Source organism: Gordionus sp. m RMFG-2023, chromosome 2 (assembly GCF_954871325.1).
Source record: "Gordionus sp. m RMFG-2023 chromosome 2, tfGorSpeb1-WG-v2, whole genome shotgun sequence".
In the NCBI taxonomy this organism is placed as follows: domain Eukaryota; kingdom Metazoa; phylum Nematomorpha; class Gordioida; order Chordodea; family Parachordodidae; genus Gordionus; species Gordionus sp. m RMFG-2023.
Window position 1 is genome coordinate 49368742 of NC_088776.1, and position 26359 is coordinate 49395100.

General features: G+C 26.7%; 1 protein-coding gene across 1 annotated transcript in view; it reads right to left on the minus strand.

The window, feature by feature from the left end:
- Positions 1-2178: 2178 nt before the first annotated feature.
- Positions 2179-26359, minus strand: part of LOC135925474 (ATPase MORC2-like) — a 40341-nt gene continuing 16160 nt past the window's right edge. Inside the window, exons 11-23 of the mRNA XM_065460807.1 lie at positions 25641-25726; positions 25406-25545; positions 19933-20091; positions 19193-19223; positions 18775-18872; positions 18019-18136; positions 14027-14210; positions 7546-7758; positions 7344-7478; positions 6995-7116; positions 3463-3595; positions 2857-2994; positions 2179-2712 (exon numbers count right to left, since the gene is read on the minus strand). Coding sequence (XP_065316879.1) covers positions 2629-2712; positions 2857-2994; positions 3463-3595; positions 6995-7116; positions 7344-7478; positions 7546-7758; positions 14027-14210; positions 18019-18136; positions 18775-18872; positions 19193-19223; positions 19933-20091; positions 25406-25545; positions 25641-25726 — 1641 coding nt within the window. The 3' untranslated portion in view covers positions 2179-2628. The remainder of the gene's footprint in view (positions 2713-2856; positions 2995-3462; positions 3596-6994; positions 7117-7343; positions 7479-7545; positions 7759-14026; positions 14211-18018; positions 18137-18774; positions 18873-19192; positions 19224-19932; positions 20092-25405; positions 25546-25640; positions 25727-26359) is intronic.

Sequence of the window (26359 nt, forward strand, 5' to 3'; positions counted from 1 at the left end):
TAAAATGAATTATATTATTTTATTTTCCAAAATTTATTATATCTACTTTAGCTGTAAAAAATCTATAGTATATATATAAAATTTAATATATCAAATATGAATACACAAAAAATATAAAATTAGTTTTACCAAAATAAGAAGAAGAGTATAGAGATAAAATAAGAATAAAAAGTTAAACTCAATTATTCAAATACGCAAAAATAAGAAAAGATCAATAAAATAAGAAATGAATAATTATCATTATTCAACATCGCGCGTATTGCAGTAGAAGTCGAAAGGGAGGAGAATAATTAACCTCAAAAAAGTTTTTAGGGTGATGAACACGGTTTTTATTAGGCTTATTCAGTCGCCAAATATAGATATATTCAATAATAAAGGAATATAAATTAATAATCATATTACCATAATTTAATGACTCACCAAAACATTATAGGTTCATTGTAATCTTTTAAATTGCAATATTATTCTATAATTTAAAATATTGTGTTACCTTAAATGGTTTATTATAAAAAATGGTTTATTTAAATTTATATTCTTATTATAATTATATCATTCAAAATCGAAACGATTAAATAAAGTATAAAATAAAGCCATTCGCTGGTAAAGTAAACTACCAAGTTAACATTTAAATACGATTTTATTATTATTTTATCCTGATATATCTAACAATATTATAATAAATTCTTTATATGATTAGAATAGATCTGCAAATTACGGCCCAGCCTGAACGGGCAGAACCGGATCTATTTTATTCGGGTTTAATATTTTATATAAAATTTGGACCAGATCAGATTTAAATGATATCATTACATTTTGTCACATAAATTGATATATTTTTAAATTTTATCAACAAGGTGCTAATATTTTTTATATGTAGAATATAAAAAAAATTAAAATTTTCTATATCTCAATAAACTCGGGTTGAGCGGACAATTAATTTTTATTTTGGGGCGCTTTTCGGGACAAATAAAAATTTCGTTCGGGATAGTGCCAGGCTTGACAATTTTAATAAAAAATTTCAGGCGGAGCCATGCTTAAAAAATTAGGAATTTTAGCATTGTTTAAGTGAAAGTTTTATATTTATAAACTATCCAAACTTATACTCCAGATTTTATAGATTATATGTTCTAGATTTGAGGCTTAAAATAATTTTTCTTAAGATAATTTAATTTAAATAGCATTCATCTTTTAATTAAATTAAAAAAGCAATCATGGAAGAGATAGATGTGATCATAATCTTATTTAATTTAGTATGTATGAGACAAATTAAGGAAAAGGTATTACATCAGCCCTCACACCAAAATTGTGCTAGTTTAAAATTGCTAAACAGGGTTCAGGCGAGAGACATGGTGCTTGCCAGATACATATTTGCTACATTTAAAAGCTGATTATTTTATGCAATATTATAAAAATTAAAGGAGTAAACTTATAGCAAAACTAGCTTTTTTTGAAATTATAGGAGAGAAACTAGCTCCTTTTAACAAAGAACGTTAACTACTCTTGTTATAATTAATGAAAAAAAATCGTCCCCTAGAGAAGTTTTACTGCATATAAAGTAGTATATAATCTAAATTCTTTTTTTTATAAATTCATATTCGTTATTTAAAAAAAATAAGTAAAGGTAAAGTATAAATGTAGACTAAGTATACTAGACATATATAGTTTTAATATATTCAATGAATAAATAAGAATTTAATGGGGTTTAAATATCGAAAAATAAACTGATATTATATTGATAGGGGTTAAATTTATTTATACAAATATATAGTATAAACTATCAACATAATATGATTACAAAATATGATAGACATTTTCATAAGATAGAAAAATTATTTTTAGTGTATATTAAGGAGACGGTATGATATAATCAAAAAAATTTATTTAAAACCATTTAGAATTAATATACATTAAACGCGCCAATATATTTGTACTTTCAATCTAAAAAAGGCAAAAGATGCCAAAAGTAATATATAAAAATACACGAACAAATATACAATTGGATTAGATCGGAATCGTTACTTATAATAAATTATATATGATTCTGCCTAATAGCTCACTCTTACAATAAGCATTTAAATTAAAATGCAGAAAATATTAACTTATTATTTTTGTTTTTAAAAAAAGGCAACTTCAATAGGTGAATCTTTGAAATACTCTTCAAAAAAGTAAAAACAAATTTTTTTTTAAATACAACACTCAATTTAATTGAGCTGTATAAAAAAAATTGTGATAGATAAATATCTGATGCGCAATTATATTTTTTAAGAAATGATATAAAATTAGCTTTGAGTCATTGTGACTCAAAGCAATAATACGTTATTTAAACATATGAGAGGAAAGTTTAAGATGGTAAAACAAAATTATGCTAAGAATAATTATATAAATTCTTTAAATGTCTGTAAAATATTTAATGATAAAAGCTCTATATCTTTCATTTATATGATACAATATTGTTTTATAAAATAATTTATAAAAAAATGTTCTTTATACAAGAATTTGACAAGTTCGACATCATATAAATAATATATTTATAAAGTTGTAAGAGTATGTGTTAATATGTACAATAATATTATATCGGCGTTTTATATTTAGCGTTGTGGTTTTTACAATTTTTTGAGTAATGTATAATTATTTTTGTTCCATCATCGATAAACAATAAATAACGAAAGAGTCAACATCTTCGCTTTGACAATTGGCTTCCAGATTGATTCCCTTAAATAAATAAAATAATATAAATCTTTAAAAGATAAGTTTTGATATAAGTGGAGAATGGGTATTTGGGTGGGGCAAATAGCAATTCCGGACAAACATGGATTACTGTCATTATTATATATATATATTTTTTTTAAGTATTACCGGACTAGTAAGCCGTAGTAATGTAGAAACATTCCTTCTCAATTGAATAAGGGTTGCTTTGGTATGCTCCAATTCCTTATTATCGTTTTCTAAGGGGTTAAAATTATCGGAGACCTTTTTGGATTCTTTTGATATTAACTAAAAAGATTAATAGAAAAATACATATAATCCCTATAAAATATGACATCAAAAAAAAATTATTGGTTCACATTGGTAATTTTTGACAATTTTTAAAATCAAAGTATATCATCCTTAATAATTTAGAGTAACTAGTTAGATTTTTTTGAATGTAAATATAAAAGTATTTAGTTACTTTTAAAATATGTTCAATAACCATAAATGAACAATTCGCAAATTTAAAATATACCAAGCGCTCGGTAGAAACTTTGTTTAGTCTAAAGAAACTAATTTATGGAGAGAAAAACTAGCAAAACTTTTAGACATCAACCTTGAAATAGTTTATTGTTAATACAATCATATAAAAATTTATTAAGCCCCGGTTTTTACACTTAGTTATATTAATAAGCTACAATCTCATATACATAAAAAAAGAAATTACAACAGATCCATAAATTTTATGTCGTGTAATATTATTTATAAATTAACTTTTTTTAATTCGTCCTCGTAATGAGCTTTTAATTTGGGTATATCGAGCGATAGCAGTTTATCACAGTCGAATTGGGCCACATCTTGGGCATTGAATGTGTAGTTCGGCGGAACAAAAAACTTTAAAACTGTCCTATATTTTACATAAAAAATTTTGTAATCGAGGTTATTGCCTTAATTTATGGGAGTTTGAGCGACTTTAAATCATTGGAAATAGTGTGCAATGGATGGGTAGTCAACCTGCCCCCTAGTTGTCTTAAATTTTCAATTCGCCCGCCTGCCCACCCATGATCTATTAGAAATTCCCTCTCCCACCCATTTACCTAAAAAAAATTTGTGTGCTATTCCGCCTGGTGTTTAAAAATTGTTTTAATGGTTGGTTTAACTTTATTTATTTTAATTAAACTTATAAAATATGCAATATTATGAAATAAAAATGATTTTTTATAATAGTCTTGTTCTGGTCATTTCACCTAACAAAATATTTCAAATTACCCCGCCCATGTTTTAAAAATATTTTTTAACCCACCCAACACCCGCACAATGTTCAAAATATTTTACGAAAACCCACCCAGGCCTGCCCAGACCTCTAATGGGAAATGTGTGAATAAGGAAAAACACGAATTCGAATTTTGTTAGAAGTCATTTATGATGATTAAATTTATAATAAATATATTTGTAAATTAACCATTTTCTGGAGCACAAAAAATATTTCCACTTAATTAATTTGCAAAATGAGTGAATTATACATATATATTTTTTTATAAATTACATAATTTTGGGTTTTTACATTTAAAACTCAGTGTCTAATAAAGCATTGATATAGCATAATATTTAAAAAAAAATTTTAATTTAATTCTAAGATCTTTCATCACTAAACTTTTTTTATAGATTCATATAAAAAAGTATTACTAACCAGTCTTGAAATATCTCATGTTAGGTGGAAATTTTTTATATTACGATTATACCTTTAAGTAATAAAGTGGGAAAAAAATAACGCGAATTATTGAGTGAGGTATAGCTCACCCCCATTAAAACGGTTACATCTCACTCAAATTTCTAAGCGTTGATATTTTTAGATATTAGTTAACCTTAAATAAATTAAAATATAAAAATTTTGAAGATTTAATAATAAATAAAAATATCAGGAGAATTTTGTAAAGCATCGAAAAATATAGCAAAATTGCCTTAAATATTATATTTCATATTTACACTACAAAAATCTATTTATAAAATGCAATCATTAAATTTTTAGCGGATTTTTAAGCTCGGTCCGTAATTGTTTTACCAGACACCAGCGGATTGGACTGCGCCAACTTCTAATTAAAATATTAGTATAAACTTGTTTTCAAATTGCAATATATTTTTGCTTAAAAAGTTAATATGCACGTATTTTCCTCAAAAAATATTTATATCTTAAAATTTTTAAATAAAAATGCATAATACTTTGCAGAAATATAGTAACATAGTACGATAACTTAAAATCAGTTTGTGTGTAACGTTGAAAGATTACTGGGGGCGCAGCTTTGCTCTAGTATACCATTCAGGAGTTAAAGGCCATTGAAAATCATAATTAAATATTTCAAATTAAACCATATTAAATTTTTATATTCATTCCTTTAAAATGCTGTTAGGAGTTTGAACAAAATAATTAAAATTTTTTCCTCTAAATCTATTGTAAGCTTACCTAAAAAAGGTAAAGATCTTCACAGTGTTTGTGTTGGTTTTGGAAAAGGGGGCATTATGACATATTAAAATGATAGTTATTATTCAAGAGATATCATCTCCCCTTGGTGGGGTTCGCTAAATCTTTTGAGGATTGTTCTTTTTAGGTTCTCTTCCCGCATCCAGGCATTAGGTAATGGAAACATATTATCACATAATGCCCTCCTTTACAAAACCAATAAAAAAAGATGTGGAGATGAGCATGGCTATATAATGGCTTTGAGGGAGATGAGCTTTATAAGTTCTATAGTTGTGCTGTGCCTTAATTTTTAAAATATTTACAATATATTAAAAATATGCCAGGGTACCTTGATATAAGTATAACTGATATATACATAAAAGTAAGTTTCTGGACCCGACAAAATATTTGCTAGATAATATTGAAAGAGTCCCGAATAAAATAAATCGGTACAATTAATTGTGACATAAAAGAATTTTTGTAATGGCTATTTTTCCCAGTAGGATGCAGAACTTCGCCCAGAATTTAGATGTTTACAGCACTAATTAACATTTTGGAGTATTTGACTAGTCAAAAAATATTCTTTCAGTCAATTGCCTTATTTTACCAGCTTGTCAACCCTGATATTATATATTTGCTTATGTCCTTTAGCTAATCGCTGGGTTGATAAATATTTAATTTTATTATTATTAAATTAATATCAATCGTTCGGTCAACTTCACTAGGAGTTTATCGTAAAATCATTATTAACAAAATAAATTATATCTTAAAAAAATAAAAATCTAACTAATTATTTTCAGAAAATATGACTATAAAATATAGCAAAAAAGTGATTAATAAAATGATTTATTGTCAAATTGTGCATAGGGATTAGAAGTCTGCACCGGGTTGCTTTGGCCCGTTAAGAATTATGAAAATTCAAGCCTGGCTGGTTAAAGTTCTATGAAAGGTCCACTCCAATCCATTAGATTTTTTGTACGAATTTTACCGCCATCGCATTTTTATTATCTATATCTAATTTTTCCCAATGTTAATTTAGGCTTTTATATATTTCCTCTATAGCTGTCTATTTCTACATCAACCGATTTATAACTCAATCAATCGTGTTTGTATCTCTATTTTACGCCATATCGTAAATTTGTTTAATTTTGTAGATTTACTATATTATTTATAGAGAGCTCTTATAAAATAAATAAGCAAATTTGTTATAATTTTTATATACCAAAATATTAGCTTGAAATTTAAAAAATATATTACAATTTTAATGCCGGGCTGACCTATTAAAATTTTAAGAAAAATCAGATTGGCGAGACCCTGCCTAATGTTTTATGTTTAAATGCCCAGCTCAGGCCGGAAACTTTTGTGCATGAACGGGTCGGGCTTTGTAGATTTCTAAGATATAAGACCAGTAAAAAAATAATAAAGTTCCTGACTTCTCTTGGGGCAAACATCTTCTGCACCCTTTAATTTTGTTAATTAAAAGATAATTAATAAGGATGTTAAATCAATTTTATAATATAAACAATATGAATATAACATGATAAAATTTCAGAGAATCTGAGATTTATATTGTCATCAAATTATATAGCTACCTTCTGCTTGATTAAAAAAAACACAAGCCATGTATTTATTGATAATGACATTTAAAAAGAATTATGATCTTAAAAACCTTTCAATTGAAAAAGAAACCCCAGAGATTAGATATCAGCGAAACCCTGCTCAATGGCAAAAAGATTTTCAAGCTTGCTGGACAACTTGAGCAAAATATTTTTATGGACATTTAGTAAATTTTTTTCAAGTTAAACAAGGCTAAACCAGATGTGTATATATAAAACATAGATTACAAACCTAAGCTGTTCAGCTAATTTGTCAACTTTGTCTTCCATTCGTTTGGTCGAGGGTGCAGATATGACCGATTTGGAAGCCGTAAAGGCTGGGTCATCATCGCGTTTGCGTTTTGGTTTCGATGACTTCAATTTTAATATGCATATAAAAATTCGTTATATTTGATAACGTATTTATAAGAAATATTTGGTTATTTTCTTATAAAGTTTGTTTAATTTGATATGTTGTGGCTCTTCAAAAAACCTTTACTCTGTTATATTTATTATAACGTTATAAAAAATACCTACCGCTACACAATTCATTGATTTAATTAGCATGTATATATATAAAAGTAAATGTATTTGTGTTTTACATTATATGAGGGTGGTTTAGAAGATTTTTTGAGATTATTATTCTGACTTTGAATGCCAACATCGCCATTATTTAAGATGGAAGATGGTGAGTGGTGGCTAGCGTTATTGTTAATGACTTGGGGACCATATTCGACCTGCGATATATAATATATTTTAATCGCGTGTCGTTGTGACTTTGAAAAGTAATAAAATAGTAAAAACTTTGACGGAATGAACGCTGGGTGATAAATCGGGAGGCCTCCTGAGTGAGGCTATAGATTGATTTAACGCGTGAGCCAGGGTCGAGTTGGAGTCATTGAATCCCGATTCTAAGGGAGTTTTAGTGCTCGATTCGAAACCAGTTTTAGTGCTACTATTCTGATGAGATCTTGTGCTGATGGTTTGGGAAGTAGATGTGGAGTAGGAGTTGGAAATCTTGGTGATATTTTGTTTTAAGAGATAAAGAAAATATATATTTATCTATATAAATCATTAATATGCTTAATGAATATATATTTCTTAAGTAGACTTTGATATCCACTTTGTAGGGATTACGGATCAGAATTCGATTATATCATAAGAAATTTATTTGGCTAAACGATAAATAGGTTGAAAGAAAATAAATGTCTTTATAATAATTTACTATTTTTTATATAACAAGAAAATATTATCTATATGTATATAAAACCGCAAGCCATCATTAAATCATCATATTATATAAAATAATATAATAAAACACATATTAACAAATTAAAGATAATATACTATAATAAATAAAAGTAATCTAAATATAAACACGTAGATGATAAATAATTTTATTTTATTCCAAATAATGAATCAACATTGATAATTACAATTATGAATCTCGAAATCACTTCAATTTCCCCCATGTAACATACATTTTTTTGCGTTTTTTATATATTTTAAACGATGCATGTAGCATAGTTGTTTTCTAAAATTTTTTATTTAAATTACTTTTATTTATAATAGTATATTAAGTTTAAATGTTTAAATTGTTAATATGAGTTTTTATATATTATTTAAAATGGTTTACAGCTTTTTATATATAGATAATTGATTTTCTTGTTATATAAAACAAACAATAAATTATTATATGAAATATATTATTTTCATTCCATTTATCGAATACCCAAATAAAAATCGTGGTCTAATCGAATTCTGATCTTAAATCCCTTCATGGTAGAGGAAAGGAGCACCAGTTTAGTGCAAGCTGGTGTGAAAGGAGCCTGCCCTGCATATTCCTGCATTTGCATAGTGTGCTACTAAAAACGATGATCTATTGATTGTAAACATTTGTATTACACATTATTTTACATTCAAAAATTCGTGCTTTGTTTTTTTGTCAAACAGTAAAATTAATAAAATACAGTGATGACCAGATTTGATGGAAAGTATTTCTATATTTGTTAATTTATCTGAAAATATAATTATTTGACTTGTAAAAAATTGTTAAAATAACATATTTATATATTCTTATCAATTTTTACAAATTAAATAATTCTATTTACAAAGGAATTAAAAAATATGAAAATGTTTTAAATAAAATCTGCACAACACTGTATTATAGTTATGATTTATTCAGAAAAAGATTATCTTTTCTTTTATTAATTCCTACATTAAATATAATAATTTTTAGTATATAATCATATTATGATTTAAAATATATTTATTATTTTTTTTAAAGAATTATTTGTGTATAATCCATCAAATCAAATATCCCTACCATTTTTACGCCAATAAAGTCAATTTGTAAATTCTCCTCCTTTAGAGGGAGACTCGTCGTATCAAAACTTTCATTATCAAATCGAAGAAGCGCTGACCATCATTCGTGCCACTAATAGTGCTAAGATAACCTTAAGATTTCCCTATTTGGCAGCCGTAGAAAAATTTCAGGAAGTTTGAATTCTTTTTATATCACCACACCCTAAAGATCCCGACGAAATTTTTTTTTTGTTCCCCCTTTTTTTTCTATTATTCTTTTATTCGCCAAACCTCCACACGTCTCCACACCCTTATAATTTTCCCGACGAAGTTCAATCCGATTATTAATTAATTTTTCATTTTATTTACCAAACCTCCTCTTATCCCTACACCCTAAAAAAAAATTTCCTGGCGAAGTTAAATTATATTGATGTTCTAATGATCCATTTTATTGGCTAAACCTTCTCACTCCACACCCTAAAAATTTTCCTGACGAATTTAAATTCTATTTATGATCTAATAATCCATTTGGCTAAACCCTATCACTCCACAACTTAAAAATTTTCCCGACGAATTTAAATTCTATTTATAATCTAATAATCCATTTTATTGGCTACTCACTCCACACCTAAAAAAAATTAATTTTCCAGACGAAGTTAAATTCTATTGATGATCTAATGATCCATTTTATTGACTAAACCTTCTCACTCCACACCCTAAAAATTCTCCCGGCGATGTTAATTCTTCATTACGATTATTCCTTATATTCCAAACTCCCCTCCTATAACACCACACCCTGAAAATTTTCCCGATGAAAAACTTTTCTACGATCATTTTTGAATGCCTCATTTTATTTGCCAAATCTCCCAACTACATCTTAATATTTCCCGAAGAATTTTTTTTTGTTTAAGTCCATTGATTATTTCTCTTGTCTGCTTGTTCTTAATAATACTCCTTATACTTTATGTATCTAATTTTATTTTATTGTTTTTTTTAATTTTCCAACCCCTTAAATTTCGATTGTTCTTTTTTTTTCTTTCTTCCCTCATTTCTCTTGTCAATACCCTTTTTTCTTCTTAATATAATACTTCTTATCCTTTATGTATCTAATTCTATTTTATTTTTCTTTAAATTTACCAACCCCCCCCCCCCCCCCAATTTCGATTGTTTATAATAATATGTCTGATAGCTCAAATATATTTCTTCTCTTTTTTTTTTAATTTTGATTTTTTCCCCATTTCCCTTGTTAATATCTTTTGGTTTTTTCTTTCTCCTGTTTAAATTTATATCTGTTAATATTTTTTTTTGTGTTCTCCCTTTCAAAGCCATCCCATAATAAACTCTTGTTGCCAAGTATGCTTAAAAATAATTTCGCTGAATTTAAATGGTGTATTTAGGAAACATGGTTCGCCCGCTTGCCCCAATTCTGGAAAATTCCCCCTCTCCCGCCCAGATCTTTTTATTAGAGCTCCTCACTCGTATGACCCCATTCCGGTTTGTTGTTTCTCAAGCTCTGTTGATTTATTTCTTAATTCGCATAAGCCCCCAGTTCTTTCTAGGATCCCCATAGCTGCCCGAGAGTCGATCTCAAGGTTCCTCACGTCCCTTATAAATAATTTGAATTCAGATTTCTCTTCAATACCCTTATGGTTTGACCTAATCAGTTTTTGTTTTCGAGTCCTAGTTAAACCCAAAAATAAAATAAATAACTTATCTGTCTCAATTAAGGAAAAGGTGTCCAATTTTGGTAGTACTTTTATTGATGAATTTATCCCATCTAACTCTTTAAATCCTAACTCTTTCCGCTGTAAATTGATATCTGAAAAATTAGATCTTGGAGATATAAACGGAGCTGCCCGATATTGACTTCTGATGATACGATTTCTCCTATCAACGTTACTATCTTTCAACAACTTTTCGAGAAACATCCATTGGCCACCCCTTTTAACATTCACCCGCATGCCTCTTACCCTATTCACTTAAGTGCTTGAAGTCCTTCAAAAAGGGACGACAGGTGGGTTGGACGGTTTCAGACCCGGTTTTTTTGTTGATTTAATTCAGTGCCCTGATAATGGTTTTATTGACCCTTTGCTGAAATCATTAACTGAACTTTGCAAAAATATCCTCTTATGCTAAGTTCCTCTTTGTATTCGTCCTATCCTTTTTGGCGCACGTTTCTTTAACCAAGCCGGATGGTGGCATTAGACCTATAGCAATAGGGTCATTTTTTCGTCGATTAGTCGCCAAGGCTATTGTAAATAGGATCCGGCCTAAGGCAAGTTCCCTCCTATTTCCCTCACAGTTAGGATTTGGAGTGAGGGATGGGTGTGAAGTGGCCTCACATGTTGCACGTATTTTTAGGCGGATCAGGTTTTCTGCAAGCTAGACTTCAGAAATGCCTTCAATAGCATCCATAGGAGAGCGTTCTTACCCTCATTTCTTCATCATTTCCTAAAATACTAGAATTTCCTTAATTCCTGTTATGGATTCCCTTCATTACTCAAATTCGGGGAATTTGCCATATCCTCTGAAGAGGGGATTCAGCGAGGTGATCCACTAGGTCCTTTGCTCTTTACCATAGAAATTCAGGATGTGATTAAAAATTTAAAGTCTGATTTCAAATTAGATCTAAATTTATGGTATCTCGACGATGGCTCTTTTGGCGGCTCTTTATCTAATGTTTTGTCGGCCATAGAGTACGTTGTGATGGAAGCTTCCAAGATTGGTCTTTCCCTAAATAGAAAGAAGTGCGAAATATCCGCCCTTAACAACAAGGATTTCATCCCTCCCCCAGATTTTATAATTGTTCCACACGAGGAACATTGTCTTTTAGGTTCCCCTATAGACTTTTCAACTTCTTTTTGTTAAAATTTTTTTGACGATTTGATTCAGTCCCTCTTCAATTCACTCAAGAATCTTCCTCAACTTCCCAAGCATCAGTTCTTTTTCCTCACTAAAAAATGTCTTTTCCTACCTAAATTCTTACACATTTTTAAATCTTCCCCGGTTTTCCAGTATAACACCTTCCTTAAGGCCTTCGAATTAAAATTTATACATTTTATCGAATCCCTTTTAGTCTTGAATTTTTCTGATTTTAATTGGTCTTTCGCCTCTATGCCCACTTACCGGGATGGTCTTGGATTTTCACCCCCCCCTTCCTAATGGCAATTGCGTGCTTTCTTTCATCTCGAATATCCTTTAACGATTCTATTTCCTCGTTTACCGAGTTAGACGATCCTCTCTTATCTTCAGCTAAACAAGAGTGGCTTACCCTAGCTATCCAATGATCCAAGCAGCCAGTTTCCGCGATTAGAAAAAGTTACTCACAGACGATGAGTTTCAAACTGCCATTGGTCATGGGCTTGGTTGCCTTATCCCTTCTGTGGACACCTGTGCTGCCTGTCGCAAACAGGTTGATTTTTTCTCGAGACATTGTTTTTTTTGTCTCAAAGTCAGTGGCCGTTTTCTGAGGCACGACAACCTAAATAGGTTAATCGGCTTTGATTTCGGCCGGATTCCCCAATAGTTTGGAGCCATTAGGTCTCCTAAATGCGGATGGTAAGTGTCCCGACGGCATGTCTTTGACGTCTTGGCACGGCGGCAAAAGACTTGTCTGGAATGTCTCGTGTGTTACCTCCTTTCCGGCTAACGGAAATACCGACCCCTTGGAACTTCAAGAAGTCAATAAGCTTAATAAATATAGATTCCTCCCTAATTCTTTTATATATATTCCCCTAATTTTTAGCGTTCTGGGAAACCCTGGTCCCCAATCCCTAAAGTTTTTAAATCAATTGGGTAGAAGAATTGCATTAAGGACAGGGGTCAAAAACGAGTCCCTATCTCTTAAACAAAAAATCCAATTCGAAATCCTAAAGGGGAACTACAAATGTTTCTTCGAAACACTCCCTTTTCCCTCCTAGTTCAGCACCACTAATTTGCAAAATATTTTTTTTAGCTGTTTAAATATTGATATTATTTTGTAAATCACATATATTTACTTTAAAAAAAAAGAAGTTTTTCATTCGTATATACCATAATATTTATTAATCTATATTGTATATTTTTAAAAAAAAATCTTAAGGTTACATAATTTAACAATGGAGAGCTATATTTACCCCGCCCCTTTTTTATGAATTGTTAGTATATAAATTATTGTTATAACATAATGTCATCTTTATATCTTAATATTTCACCCCTGTTTTCTCACCATCAAATTTTCCCCATGTAGCATACATACATTTTTTAAAATTTTTTAACCGATGCATGCAGCATATTATTCCTTTTATTTATAGTTAATATGAGTTTTATATATAATTTTATATTAATATGATCTATTTATTTAATAATGGTTTAAAACTTTATATACATATAGATAATTGATTTTCTTGTTATATAAAAACAAAAGGTAAATTATTATATAGACATATTATTTTTCATTCTATTTACTTATCATTTAACCAAATAAAATTCTTGTAATATAATCGAATTCTGATCTTAATTTCCCTCACCTTTTTATTCACATTATGCTTATTATCTTTAGCTCTTTTATACTTACTCGTTTCTGGATAAGAGATTTAAATAGTCCAGTGGTCCTAACAGAGTCAGTAATCAAAAAATACTATTTTTATAAAAAATGAATATAAAATCTATTATTGTATAACATTCAAAAAAGGAAGATTCCTATAATAGTTTTTCCTATCAGAAACAAGTTCAGTTTTCATGACAAATAAGATTTGCTCCCAAAAGGTGGTTTTAATAATTTAAAAATGATCAAAGTATTAGAAGTGTTTAATTTCAATCTTTTAAAAACTTTTAGCATTATGAAATTTACTATTTTATCGGACTTTAGGAACAGGAAGTTGTGCCTGAATTTACAAATTAGGGGGTTAAAAAAGAGAAGATGATGTCCCATATTTTTTTGTTAAAAGAGAAACCATATACTGACATTAATGATCATGTAATTATATAGGCAAATGCTCACTTTATCCGTAATACGATTTCTCGACTCCCTAACGTACTCTTGTTCATCTTCGCTATCCTCCCTATCCGACACAATGAAAGTGTCCACGCGAGAGTTATTCATATGGGAGCTGTGATTTTGTTTGGGAAGCACCTTTCGCAAACGTGCAAGAGGTATATCTAACTTGAGTTCTGGTGCATCACACCTTGCAATAAAGTTAAATGTAAGGAAGAAATTTGAATGAAATTTCATAATTATAAAACATAAAAATAAACAAATTGTTATAGGGGGAATATGGAGTCTATTTATTTTTTGAGCTCCATGAATAAATTTAATGAATTTATTCAAAATAGGTAGGAAATATTTGATAACATTCTTTAAATTGTATTTTACTAAAATCAATTTTTAAAACTAATTTAATTATGATGTGAACATGAACAGGTATTGTGAGTAGCACGCTAAAAAATATTGTTGTGCCGTTATTAAAATGACCAGTTTATAAATGTGCATATCTTAGAATTGGTATTAAATTGGCAGCTAATTTATTATGCATAAACATCTTGGAATATAGGTATAACATTAAAACATTTTATAAGGAGGCGATTTAATTGTCCAATTAAGTATTCTGGATTGGATTGACAAAAATTTGTTAAAACCGATCCACAATATAAGCTCATTTTTGTCGATGCTGATTTTTCCTTGTTTGATAAATTATTATAAAGTTTTAACACTCCAAGATGTTAGGCATTAAAAATTCTTGTGGAAATTCAGAGATATGCACATTTATATGTAACCATATAATTTTAATATTGGCATAGCCCTACTAAATATTAGTCACTAGTCCTTGTATTACACTTAGTGTTGTTAATTGATTGGTTACGTAAAACCCAGACCCGGGGGTTCATATGAATAATGTTATTCCAAATAAATAATATTTACCAAAAATATATAAAAAGCAAAATGCAATGGCATTTTCTGAGATTAGATAGTAAAGCCCTGCAGGCAACTCAGCTTAGGGTTAAAAAATTTTTTTAATCGGGACCACCTAGGGCTTAGAAATACCAAAAAATAGGATTAAAATAAGTTATTATGTTGGTTAGCCGAAGCTTTCCAGCTATACCATCCTAGTTCAGAATTAGATACGAACTTTCTGGCCGGATTTGTTTAATCATCGCTATTTTTTAACGTATTTTTTTTTCTAATTTTAGAAATGTATTTTAGACGATAACAAGCCAGAGTGATACTTTCAGCTAAAACACTTGGTTTAGCTGATTTTTTAGCAGGCTAAAAATATATTTAGTTTGAAGTAGTTTAAAAATTAAAAAATTTTTTTTAAAAAATATTATTTTTCTTAACATTTTCTTTAAGTTTTTTTTAAAGTAAAGTAAGTGTTATTTGAATTATTCTTGTAAACAGAATATTTTTATCTGAGGGGGTTTTATTTTTAATTTAATCGTCATTATGATTTAAATCATCACAGAAAAATATAATTAATAAACTTAACTTCAAAAATATAAAAAAAACGGAAATTTTATTTTTAATAATATAGTGAAAGTTAAATTTAATAAAAAAAATTTTTTTTTAAAATTTTCAGCAAAAATATGATTTGTTGTAACACATTTCCATAATGTGAAAAAACATTCTTAAATAGTCAAATAACTCCATAATTATTGTAAAAACTTGTTGAGATTTTTTAAAGAAAAAAATTAATATTTTTAAAAACTTTCGGTAATTTAACTTAAATTAAAACTTTTGCGACAATTTTAATTTTAAACTTCTAATAAATTTTCATAAGTTATAATTTTTTTTCCGAAAAACTATATTTCTATTTTTTTTAATTGTCAAATTTTACTATTGCTAGTATTTTGAATCTATCAGTTTCAGGTTTGTTAATATAATATTCGATTATTTACTAACTTTATATATATGATTTTAGATACACCTTATCTGAAATAGAGCAAGGATAATTAGTGAAAATTATCCAAATATCATATTTTTACCACCCCATTTCGCCAAAATTAAATTTGATCGAAAATTTTTTCGGAATTATTAAAAATTAATACATATCAAATTCTCCTAAACCCATTAACCGAATAGAAGTTATTGCAATTGTTAAGAGTATTTTAAGCAGTTATTTAACATACAATTTTTCGAATTTATATTCTCACACCACAAAGTTCAATGAAGATGGAATTCGATGCATTCAAATAAAAGATTGAATTTATAATTGATTTATGTGTAATATTTTATAATGTTTTTTTTTATTTTCGTGTCTCGAATTGATCATAAAAAAATCTAAACAAATAAGAATTATCTGAAAACCCTAAATTCCAATTTTCACTCATGTTTATTAAAAAATTATTCAAATTTCTTATCCTGATTTCCATTCTTTAGATAACTAAATAAAAGTAAAATTAATATATTGTAATAATATTTTAAATTTTAAAAAATTTATGTATTTTTAAAAATAAGTTATTGTAAAAATCTAAGAATTTTTTTTTAAAATTCTCATTTTCCCACTTAAACTTGTGTCCAAAACATAAAAAAACTATATTAGATTCATAACTTTGACGTTAGCCTTCATTAAAGTTTAAAAAATTTTATTATTAAAAAATATTTTTTAAAATTTATATCAAAAATATTTTTTAAAAAATTTATATCAAAAATATATTTTTTAAAATTTATATTAATAATATTTTTTTAAAAATTTATATCAAAAATATTTTTTAAAAAATTTTATCAAAATGTTTTTTGCAATAATTATGGAAAGTTATTTAACTATATAAGAAAGTTTTTTTCACATTATGGGAAAAAGTATTACAACAAATCATATTATTACTGATAAATATAACTAAAAAAATAATAAAAAATGCATGTTGATTGTTGAGGATTATTATGGCAAAAAGTAACATGCGTTTTTTTATATTTTTAATGTTTATTAATTATTAATTTTTTAGTTATTTATATAGAAATTTTTTTTAAAATAACTATTTTTTCATTAAATTTAACTTTCACAATATTATTAAAAATAAAATTTCCATTTTTTTTTATATTTTTGAAGTTAAGTTTATTATTTTTCAGTGTTGTGAATGTGATGATTTAAATCATGTTGACAATTAAATTAAAAATAAAACGACAAAAATAATTAAAATAAATATTTAATTTTAAAAACTTGAAAGAAAATGTTGAGAAAAACATTATTTTTTACAAAATTTATTTTAATTTTAAACTACTTCGAATCAAATATAATTTTAGCCAAAAAAAGGGCTAGGCCAAGTGTTTTAGCCTAAAACTATCACTCTGGATTTTGGAGTTATTCTTCAAAAGATAGTGGCTCAAATTTGGAAGAATTTAATATAAATTAAAACGCCTCAATATTAAGGGATTTTCTTTGGCAAGCGCCTGAAGATTGAGCCAAGTTAGCTTGTATTTAGTCATTAGCCAAAATTTATAAAAAGTGTATATTGAAGATTTTATATATTTTGACTTCAGGCAGGACAAAAATATGCTGGTTTGTAACCCCCTAAATAAAAACGATCCAAAAGTATTCTAAATATCCCATTCAAACTCAATCTTTCCGAATTTAGGAACTAATGTTATCAAATGTACTTATCTAAGATACATTTCTAAAATTAGAAAAAAAAATCAATATGTGTTTAAAAAATAACAATGAAATTAAACAAATCCGACCAGAGAAGTTCAAATCTAAAACCAACATAATAACTCATATTAATCCTATTTTTTTAATCTCTAAGCCCTAGGTGGTTCCGATTGAAAATTTTTTAACCCTAAGCTGAGTTGCTTGCAAGGGCTTTATTATCTAACCTCAGAAAACCCCATTGTTTGCTATTTCTATATTTTTTATTTGAACTATTTGGAATAACATTATTGATCTGAACCCCGGGTTCGTGCTCAGAGCAGGCCTGAGCACAAAATTGGGTTGTTTATTTTACGACCAAGTAAATTAATAACACTAATTAAACTCTATAAAAATAGAATATATGAGGAAAAACCTATTGCATTTTTTGTCTTGATTTTGTGAACATTCCCATAATTCTTCTATTTTTTCGTCGTCACGTTGAGTATAATCGCTAAGTTGGAAAGGTGTTTTTCTGTATTTCGAACATCGAACTTTTTTTTCAGTTAATTAAGCGAATTATTAATTGTTTTTCTTTAGGAAAGTAAAAAATTTCACGAATTTGTCATACTGCAGATAAAACGTTGTGAGGGTGCATGAGTAAAAGTCATTGAATAAAATATTTTCAATTAATCTATTAAAAGTTTTCCTGAATATGCCTTAGTAAAAAAAGAAGAGACTTTCCAGAACCCATAAATGAAAAGAACTAAGAAGTCACTAAATATCGCGTTCAGGAATCGTGCATTCCTAATAACATATAGGAATAACCATAACCTGCAAAATTCATCGTCTAACTTGTAAAAAAGAAACTAAGATTTAATCAAAAATACCTCAAAACTCTGTAGAGAACAACATGAAAAATGACACTATCTGTCTTTTAAAAAAGAATTTAAGACTTAATCAAAGATAGTCCCAAAGCCCTTTGCATAAAAATAAAATTAATATTTAAGAAGTAATAAAACTAAAATAGTGTATATAAAAATGTACCTATATTAACCTCTAACTTTATTTTTCGATTCTATTTCGTTCCTAAAAATCTAGTATGAATAATTTTATAAATTTTTTACTCTTCAAAAAAACTAATCCAGAGATATCTATATTTTGAATTTTTCCCTCTTATTTATTTATTTACCACATTGTTTGTATTTCGGAATAACCATAGCCCTTCTCGTCAAGTACAATGTTTCATTTGAAGGTTTACTTTCCTCTGCTTCATAACCATAATACTTCCTTAATGGATTTAAAAAAATATATTTATACCTCTTGTTATTTTTGTATTCAGAGTTAAAAATGTTCCGACTTTCCCCAAACATTTCAGATTAAAATGTATATAAAGATAATATTTTAAGCAAGGAAATGCTATATTTGAACTAATATACTGTATAATATCTATTTACAGTTAATTCTATAAAAATGTTAAATATATTTTAAGAAAGCCTGCCTTCAGGACCTCCCCAACAGACTGAAGGTAAGATTTATTAAAATATATCTAATATAATCAAGAGTTAAAAGACATATTTGGTTAATATAATATATAATATTGTTGTTACCAAAATTCTTTCCAATTTTTGAATTCCGTATCTATTTTTTAATTTTGAAATATTAAAAAAATATATAATAAACAATTTAAAAGTAAAATTGTTCACAACAAAATTCAAAGATTTAATGAAGGGAATAATCTTTTGTATAAAATATACTTGGTACTGCATAATATTAATCTTAGGGTAAGAAATCTTATAATTCAACATTTTAGGCCTTATTGCAACTTGTATATACTATGCAACAAAAATATTAGTATAATCAAATGTCAATTGAAATCTATTATTGTCGCGATATTTCTATTTATATCATACTATCATTTGTCTTTATGTAGCCAACTCATTTGCATAAATTGACTTATTCAAAAAACAATAACTCATCATTAATAATTCGAATACAATTGATTTTATCAAAATATTGTTATAAAACTATTTTTTTTTAGCTAATTATAAATTATAGTGTATGGCATCATCTTATATTTTACATGGGAGATTTGAGATAAAAGCCCGTAAAAACTTAGAAGTCTGACAAACGAGAAAAAAATTCTGGCGTTTACATAGTTATAAAAATTAAGTAAAATTAACGATAAATTATTCAAATTGCGTGCAGTAAAAGGTGAGATTTATCACGGATATTTCCTTTTATTTTTCGTACTTTCTGCCTTTTCTTTCTTTATTTATTCGTTCCCTTTTCTTCCTCTTTAGAGAACATAAAAATTTGCGGTAATAAAAAGCATGCCAAAAAATATAACTTTTATCCAAAACATCAAAAACGTAATCATTGTAATGGCTGTTGATGACGGTTTTAAGAAATTTCCATTCCTTTTCATCGGCGAAATCTTGTTTGTTGTGGGTTGGTTCCAGTATTTCGTAAGGGATATCTATCAGGCAAACTACGCCATTGTTTTTGACTAAATATTTTTTAAAAGTGCTTTCTAAATATTATATTTACATTAAATCTATTAGCTGAAACAGAAAAAAATTGGATTCACGATAGAAGGGAGGAACTTATAGTTATACATTTAAATGAATAAGATTCTATTAGAAGGTCTAGTTCAAAGGATATATTATATTTAAGCAGGCCAAAAATTGTCGCAAGTATCTAGAGTCAATTATCCCGAACTATTATAAGACTTAAGAATATACAAATATTTCATGAAACCTAGTCGCGATGACATAGCCATCAAATTAAAATGAAAGTTTTCGTTCTGTTACTTGGATATTTTTTTGTCATACCTTTCAAACAAGTCCATATAGAAACACATTATAAGCAGGAAAGAAATTTTAAAAGGCGCTTACTAATTTTATTTTTAAAGAAAGAACAAATTAAAGTGATAGCAGAGTCCGGAAGGCGTATACTCGAAATTCCTGCACAAACCTGTTCGAATCGGATAATTAAATCAAAGTTGATCAGACGTCGATAAAATTTAACTACCGGACTTTAGGAGCAGGGCTTATACCTTTAAAGAATCGCAAAAGATCTGATTGCAGGCCTCTAATATCATTAAATAATAGGGAAATTGTTATATCTGTTGATTTGACATATATAGACGTTTTTAAAATTATTTCGAATAAGAGTTAGATAACAATTATTATTCATTGTTATTGATCTATGATTCTTTTTATATTGATTTTGGAAATAAAGGAATTTGGGAAATTATCATTATATTTAGAAAAGTATTAGCAATATATAATCATATATTTATTTTAGATTTTATGATGCTTATTTAATTTAATGTTGCGATTATACATATTTATAATTATGGTGCCTGTGTTTTTTAAGATAAGATACCCGGGATGTATAACAACACATTGGAAAACCACTATACGTAGCCACAATAATGAAGTAAAAATTTTATTTTTATGAAAAGTATAAAATTAAAAATAAGATAGAGAAAAATTGGAATAGATGAAAGGGAAAAAGAGAAGAGAGGAAAAAAGAGAAATTTAAATGTAATATGTTTTAAAAAGAATTTGGATATAAATAATTTATTTTAATTTAAATAAAAAATATCAATAGAATTAAATTATATGAAATAAAAATTAGATATTTAGTAATCAGAGTTGGGCAGTACCGCGAATACTTGTATCTAAGATACAAGATCCTTTTGTATCTTGTAATCAGTATCTTATTGACATTTTAATAAGATACTAGTATCTGTATCTAAGATACTTTATTTTGAAAAGAATCTTGTATCTTTTTCATTTTCTTTAAAAAGATACAGATACAGATTCTTTTTAATATTCATATTAAAAACATTTACATATCATATCACTCAATCTAACTTTATTTTCTTCGTGAAATCTTGTATTATTTTCTTTATTTTTTCCTGCTATATTTTAAATATATTAATAACCAAAATTAGTTGGAAATTTTAAAGATCACAAAGATAGATAGATTAAAAATAACAACACCAAAACTAAATAAGTAAAGGTTATATTTTATATGTAATATTTTTTAATTTGTAGAATGTTTAACATTTATAGTAGTGAAGATGAAATTATGGAGATAGGTTCTCCTGAATCAAATCCGAATCTTAAAATTCTAGATGGAAAATTTTATAAAGTAATTCATGCGAAAAAGGACAAGGTACAAGCCGAATGTCAAAATTGCACAAGTAAAAAAGTTATTAAAGGTTGAACAAACTCCTCTACAAACTTTGTTAAACATATTAAAGTATATTATAAATTTTTATTATTATAATTATTAACATAATAATACCTATACTTAAGTCCCTCTTAGATAATTGTTATTAAAATTTTTTATAGAAGATGGTTGATTAATTAAAATCATTTTGGATATATAATTTTTAGAGGTGTCCCGATACCACTTTTTGGAGGTCGATCCGATCCGATATTCAATTGATATCGGCCGTACCGATCCGATAATTCTGTAAAGATACCAATGGTTTTAATTTTTAATATACTTTTTATTAGTATAACATCTATAATTTAACTATACCATACTTATGTCATTTAAATATATTATAATGATCAGTTATAGTTTATATTCAATTCAATTGCAATTCTAAAAGTATATAAAATATTTTTATTGTTAAATCACTTTTATATAGCAAGTAATAACATTAATCTATATACATATTAATTAATGAATAATTATATTATGAAATTTGAAATAAATATTTAAAATAATATTTAACATTAATATAGCGAAGATTTCTTTTTAGAAATACCAATATTTCCGATTTATCAGAGGTCAGCTTGCGGCGATAGTAACTGTCAATATCACCAGCTTCACTAAAAACAGATTCTGAAGATATTATCGAACACTTTTATAAATAGAATGCGCAAAAAAATAACAATAAGGTAGAATGTTTATTAAATATTATTTATAACATTTTATTTTTGTTAAAGAAGCCATTTTTATATCGGATCAAATTTAATAATATTGACCGATAATTGATATTTTAAAATGGGTGAAATATCGGTTCGATAAAAAATATCGGCACATCCCTAATATATTTTATATTTAATTATTTTAGCAAGTTCTTATTAGAGGAAAGATTTAAGCTACAATTGATATATAATATTAGATAATTTTAAAAGGCTCAATAAAATAATTATAATAAGGTAGAATTTAACTTTATTAGTTACTTTTATTTATTTATGATATTAGTAAAATTATATTACAGTATTTATCTACAAAATTTAATCAATTTAAAATGCATTAAAGAAAATTGTTATATATTTAATAATTAAATAATATAATGTTGTACATTATTTTCATATTTTTTATATATAATTAATGATTTTGCAAGAAATATATTAAAATTTGAAAAGAGATTTAAATGATATTTATATATATATGATATCACAAATGCAAGAATTAATAAGTCATACTAGAAAATAAAACTAATTTAAAAAATACATAAATATCACAAACTAGTAATGATAAATACTTATTAAAGATAATGAATAAAATAAAAATTATTATTTTTTTTAGAGATGCCATTTAGCCATAAACTCCGAATATAAGCTATATTTAAAACAACACAAAAAATAACCTGCAAATTCTAATAAATCATTTGATTTAATTTTTTTTTCTTATTTGCACATTTTCAACTCCCATTAAATATACTACTCTCCCTTCCCTGTTTAAGCTATTAATGGACAAAAATTAATATTAAAATCCCTGGTATAATAATTAATTCATCAATAAATATTTTATTAATTATTGCAAATATGCATTATTATATGTGTAATACTATGTTCTTCACAAATAAATAATAAAAATTGTATTTTATAAACTATTCTGATTTAATTGGTAATGATAATTTAAAAGTATCTTGTATTTAAGATACTCTAATTTAGTAAAAGATACAAGTATCTTTTATCTTTTTGATATTTTGAACAAGATACTAGTATATAAAGAATCTATATCTGTATCTAGATTCTATTTCCGGAGGACCTGCCCAACTCTGAGTAATTGATATGGTATATATATGTATGTGTATTTTGGAATAATTCTTGTACCATTGGATATGGTAAGAGTAAATAATTTTTGTTTTATATATTTTGATTTTAGTTTTTTTAAGCCTAATGTTTTGATAATAAGTCTTATTTGACATTATTTGGTAAACCTGATTCATTGAATGGTGTTATAGGTATTCCGATATAGGAAATTAAGACCTCACGATATGCAGGACATAAAAAATTGCTAAATATTTAAATTTTGGGATTACATTTAAGCATGAATAAATTTTTAATGAAATATAATGTGAAGAAAAAAAGGATTGTGTTAATATGGATATTTTTTTTAAAAAAAATGAAAAGAAAATTATGGATATGAAATGTTTGAGTAATGTTGTATATAAAAAAAGAATAATAAATTAAATAGAAGCAAAAATATGCAAATTTCAGATATAAAAGTTTTATATTAAACATGTGTTAAAGATGAATTGATAATCAAGAATGGGTCATAAATAGTTCATTATTTTAAGTTGAAAAATAATGTGTAAAAGTATACTGATAAAAATATTTTTGATTTTATATGTATAAATGTGGATTTATATATATATAAAGCAAAGACCTGCAGAGGTACCATTTGTACAGCCCAGCCCGGATTTATAAAAAAAAAAATTTTACGGATTGGCCCGGATTTTTTTAAAATATATTTTATTTATTTTTGATTTTTATAGCTAATAATGGTTATTTCAAATATTTGGTTTTAAAATATACGGCCCGGCATAGCCCCGATATATTTTTAAAAAAATTTCAGGCCCAGCCCACGGGTTAAAAAAATTAAAATAGGGCCAGGCCTCTGATGTAAAGGATAATAATGGAGGGAGCCATTAAATAATATTAGAACATTTTTATGTGTAAAATTTTGAAAGTTATATAAAATAAGGAAAATTGGCTATTTGATATTTTAGATCCAAGGAAAGGAGGAAAGTAGTGTAGTTCATCATATAATAAAATTTTGTTAATTGGGATCACAAATTTTGTGTTTAATATTTTAATTTAGGATTATGATTGATAAGGAAGAAGTGTATATGAATAATGTGTAAAGAAAAACATTAAAGATTTAATGATAATCAACAGCGCAATGATAACTATTACATATGGTCAAGAAAAAATGGGTAGCAACAGCTTAATGAAAATTATGTATGGTCAAGAAAATATATGCAACTTCCTGAAACAAAGAAGAAAATTTAATGAAAGTAAATAATAATAAATTATATATTTTTTTTGATCATTTACTAGAATTTATGTAGACATTTACTTTGATTATATGTATATGCGTAAATTTTTTTTTTTACCTCAGTTTGATTTCTAAAGAAAGGGAGGCGTGTTATATTTATTGATATGTAATTGACATATATAGACGTTTTTAAAATGATTTCGAATAAGAGATCGATAACAATTATTATTCTATGTTATTGATCATATGATTTTTTTTATATTTTATTTTAAAAATAAAGGAATTTGGGAAATTATCATTATATTTAGAAAAGTATTAGCAATATAGAATCATATATTTATTTTTAGGTTTATGATGCTTATTTAATTAATGTTGCGATTATACACTTTTATAGTAGAATTAGATTTTTTGTTAGTTAGTAGTGTTTGGGTTAGCCGTTTTTGAAAAATCGAGCCGTTTAACAACACTAGTTATCAGCAGTATGGAAAGAAGAAAGGCTACTTCCTTTTTTTCTTTTAATTTTATATATCATGATTTATTTATAGCAAATTTTAAAAAATAACTAGATGAAACGGAGTTATTGTTGAACGGTTGGTACATTTTGATGAGCCGACTTTGGTTGTAAACAAAGGCACCTGTCTGTGTTCGATCTTCCAGATTTATTCCGAATATCAGATCTATGGATTTAGGATCTTTCATGGTTCTTTTTTTTTAAAAAAGGTATATATATTTTAAAATCATGAAATCACTAGTATTAGACCAAAAAAATCATTATTCATAAAAAAATATTTTTAAAACTTCATTTTTTTCTCTGAGTTCTGTTTCAAAAGGTTGGCCTTTTGTCTCAGGGAATGAGCTTGTTCGTGACACTTCCTAATTTCCATCTGTAATTATATTAATATGATAACTAATTTATTAGCGAAGTAATAATTATAATGCTAAGGTTTTTAAGCAATAAAAAATGCTTATAAAGAGGAATTCGATTTTTATTTTTTTTAGTTAAGCAAATTTTATAATTTTTGTCAATAAAATCCTAAAAATTAAATGTAAAGGGGTAATAACTTAGCAAAAACATTTAAAACAGCGTTCTAAAATTAAAGCCTAAAGTATAAATAAGATCATAATTATATAGCAGTTTGGGAACATAAGGATATGCTTTATTTGTTTAAAGGAAACTTATGAAAATTTGGTTTGGGCCTTGCTGAGTCTGCCTGTCTTAGAAAACAGCTAAAAATATGTGTTTAAAGTTGCTCGAAATTTATATATTATTATATATGGTAAATGACAAATCAACATATTCAACCTGACCCTTTCATATTTTTCTAAAATTTTTACGAGAGTTTGCAGAAATTATAATTAAGGAAAAAAAAATTACCCTCCAACTCCTAACAGATTCTGAGATATGAGCCTCTAAAGGTCAAAAAAATAGAGAATTTTGGGCAAAATGTTCTCCTTTAATTATAAATATCTTTAGATATAATTGAGGTAGTAGAGTCATTTAAATTTATTCATATATC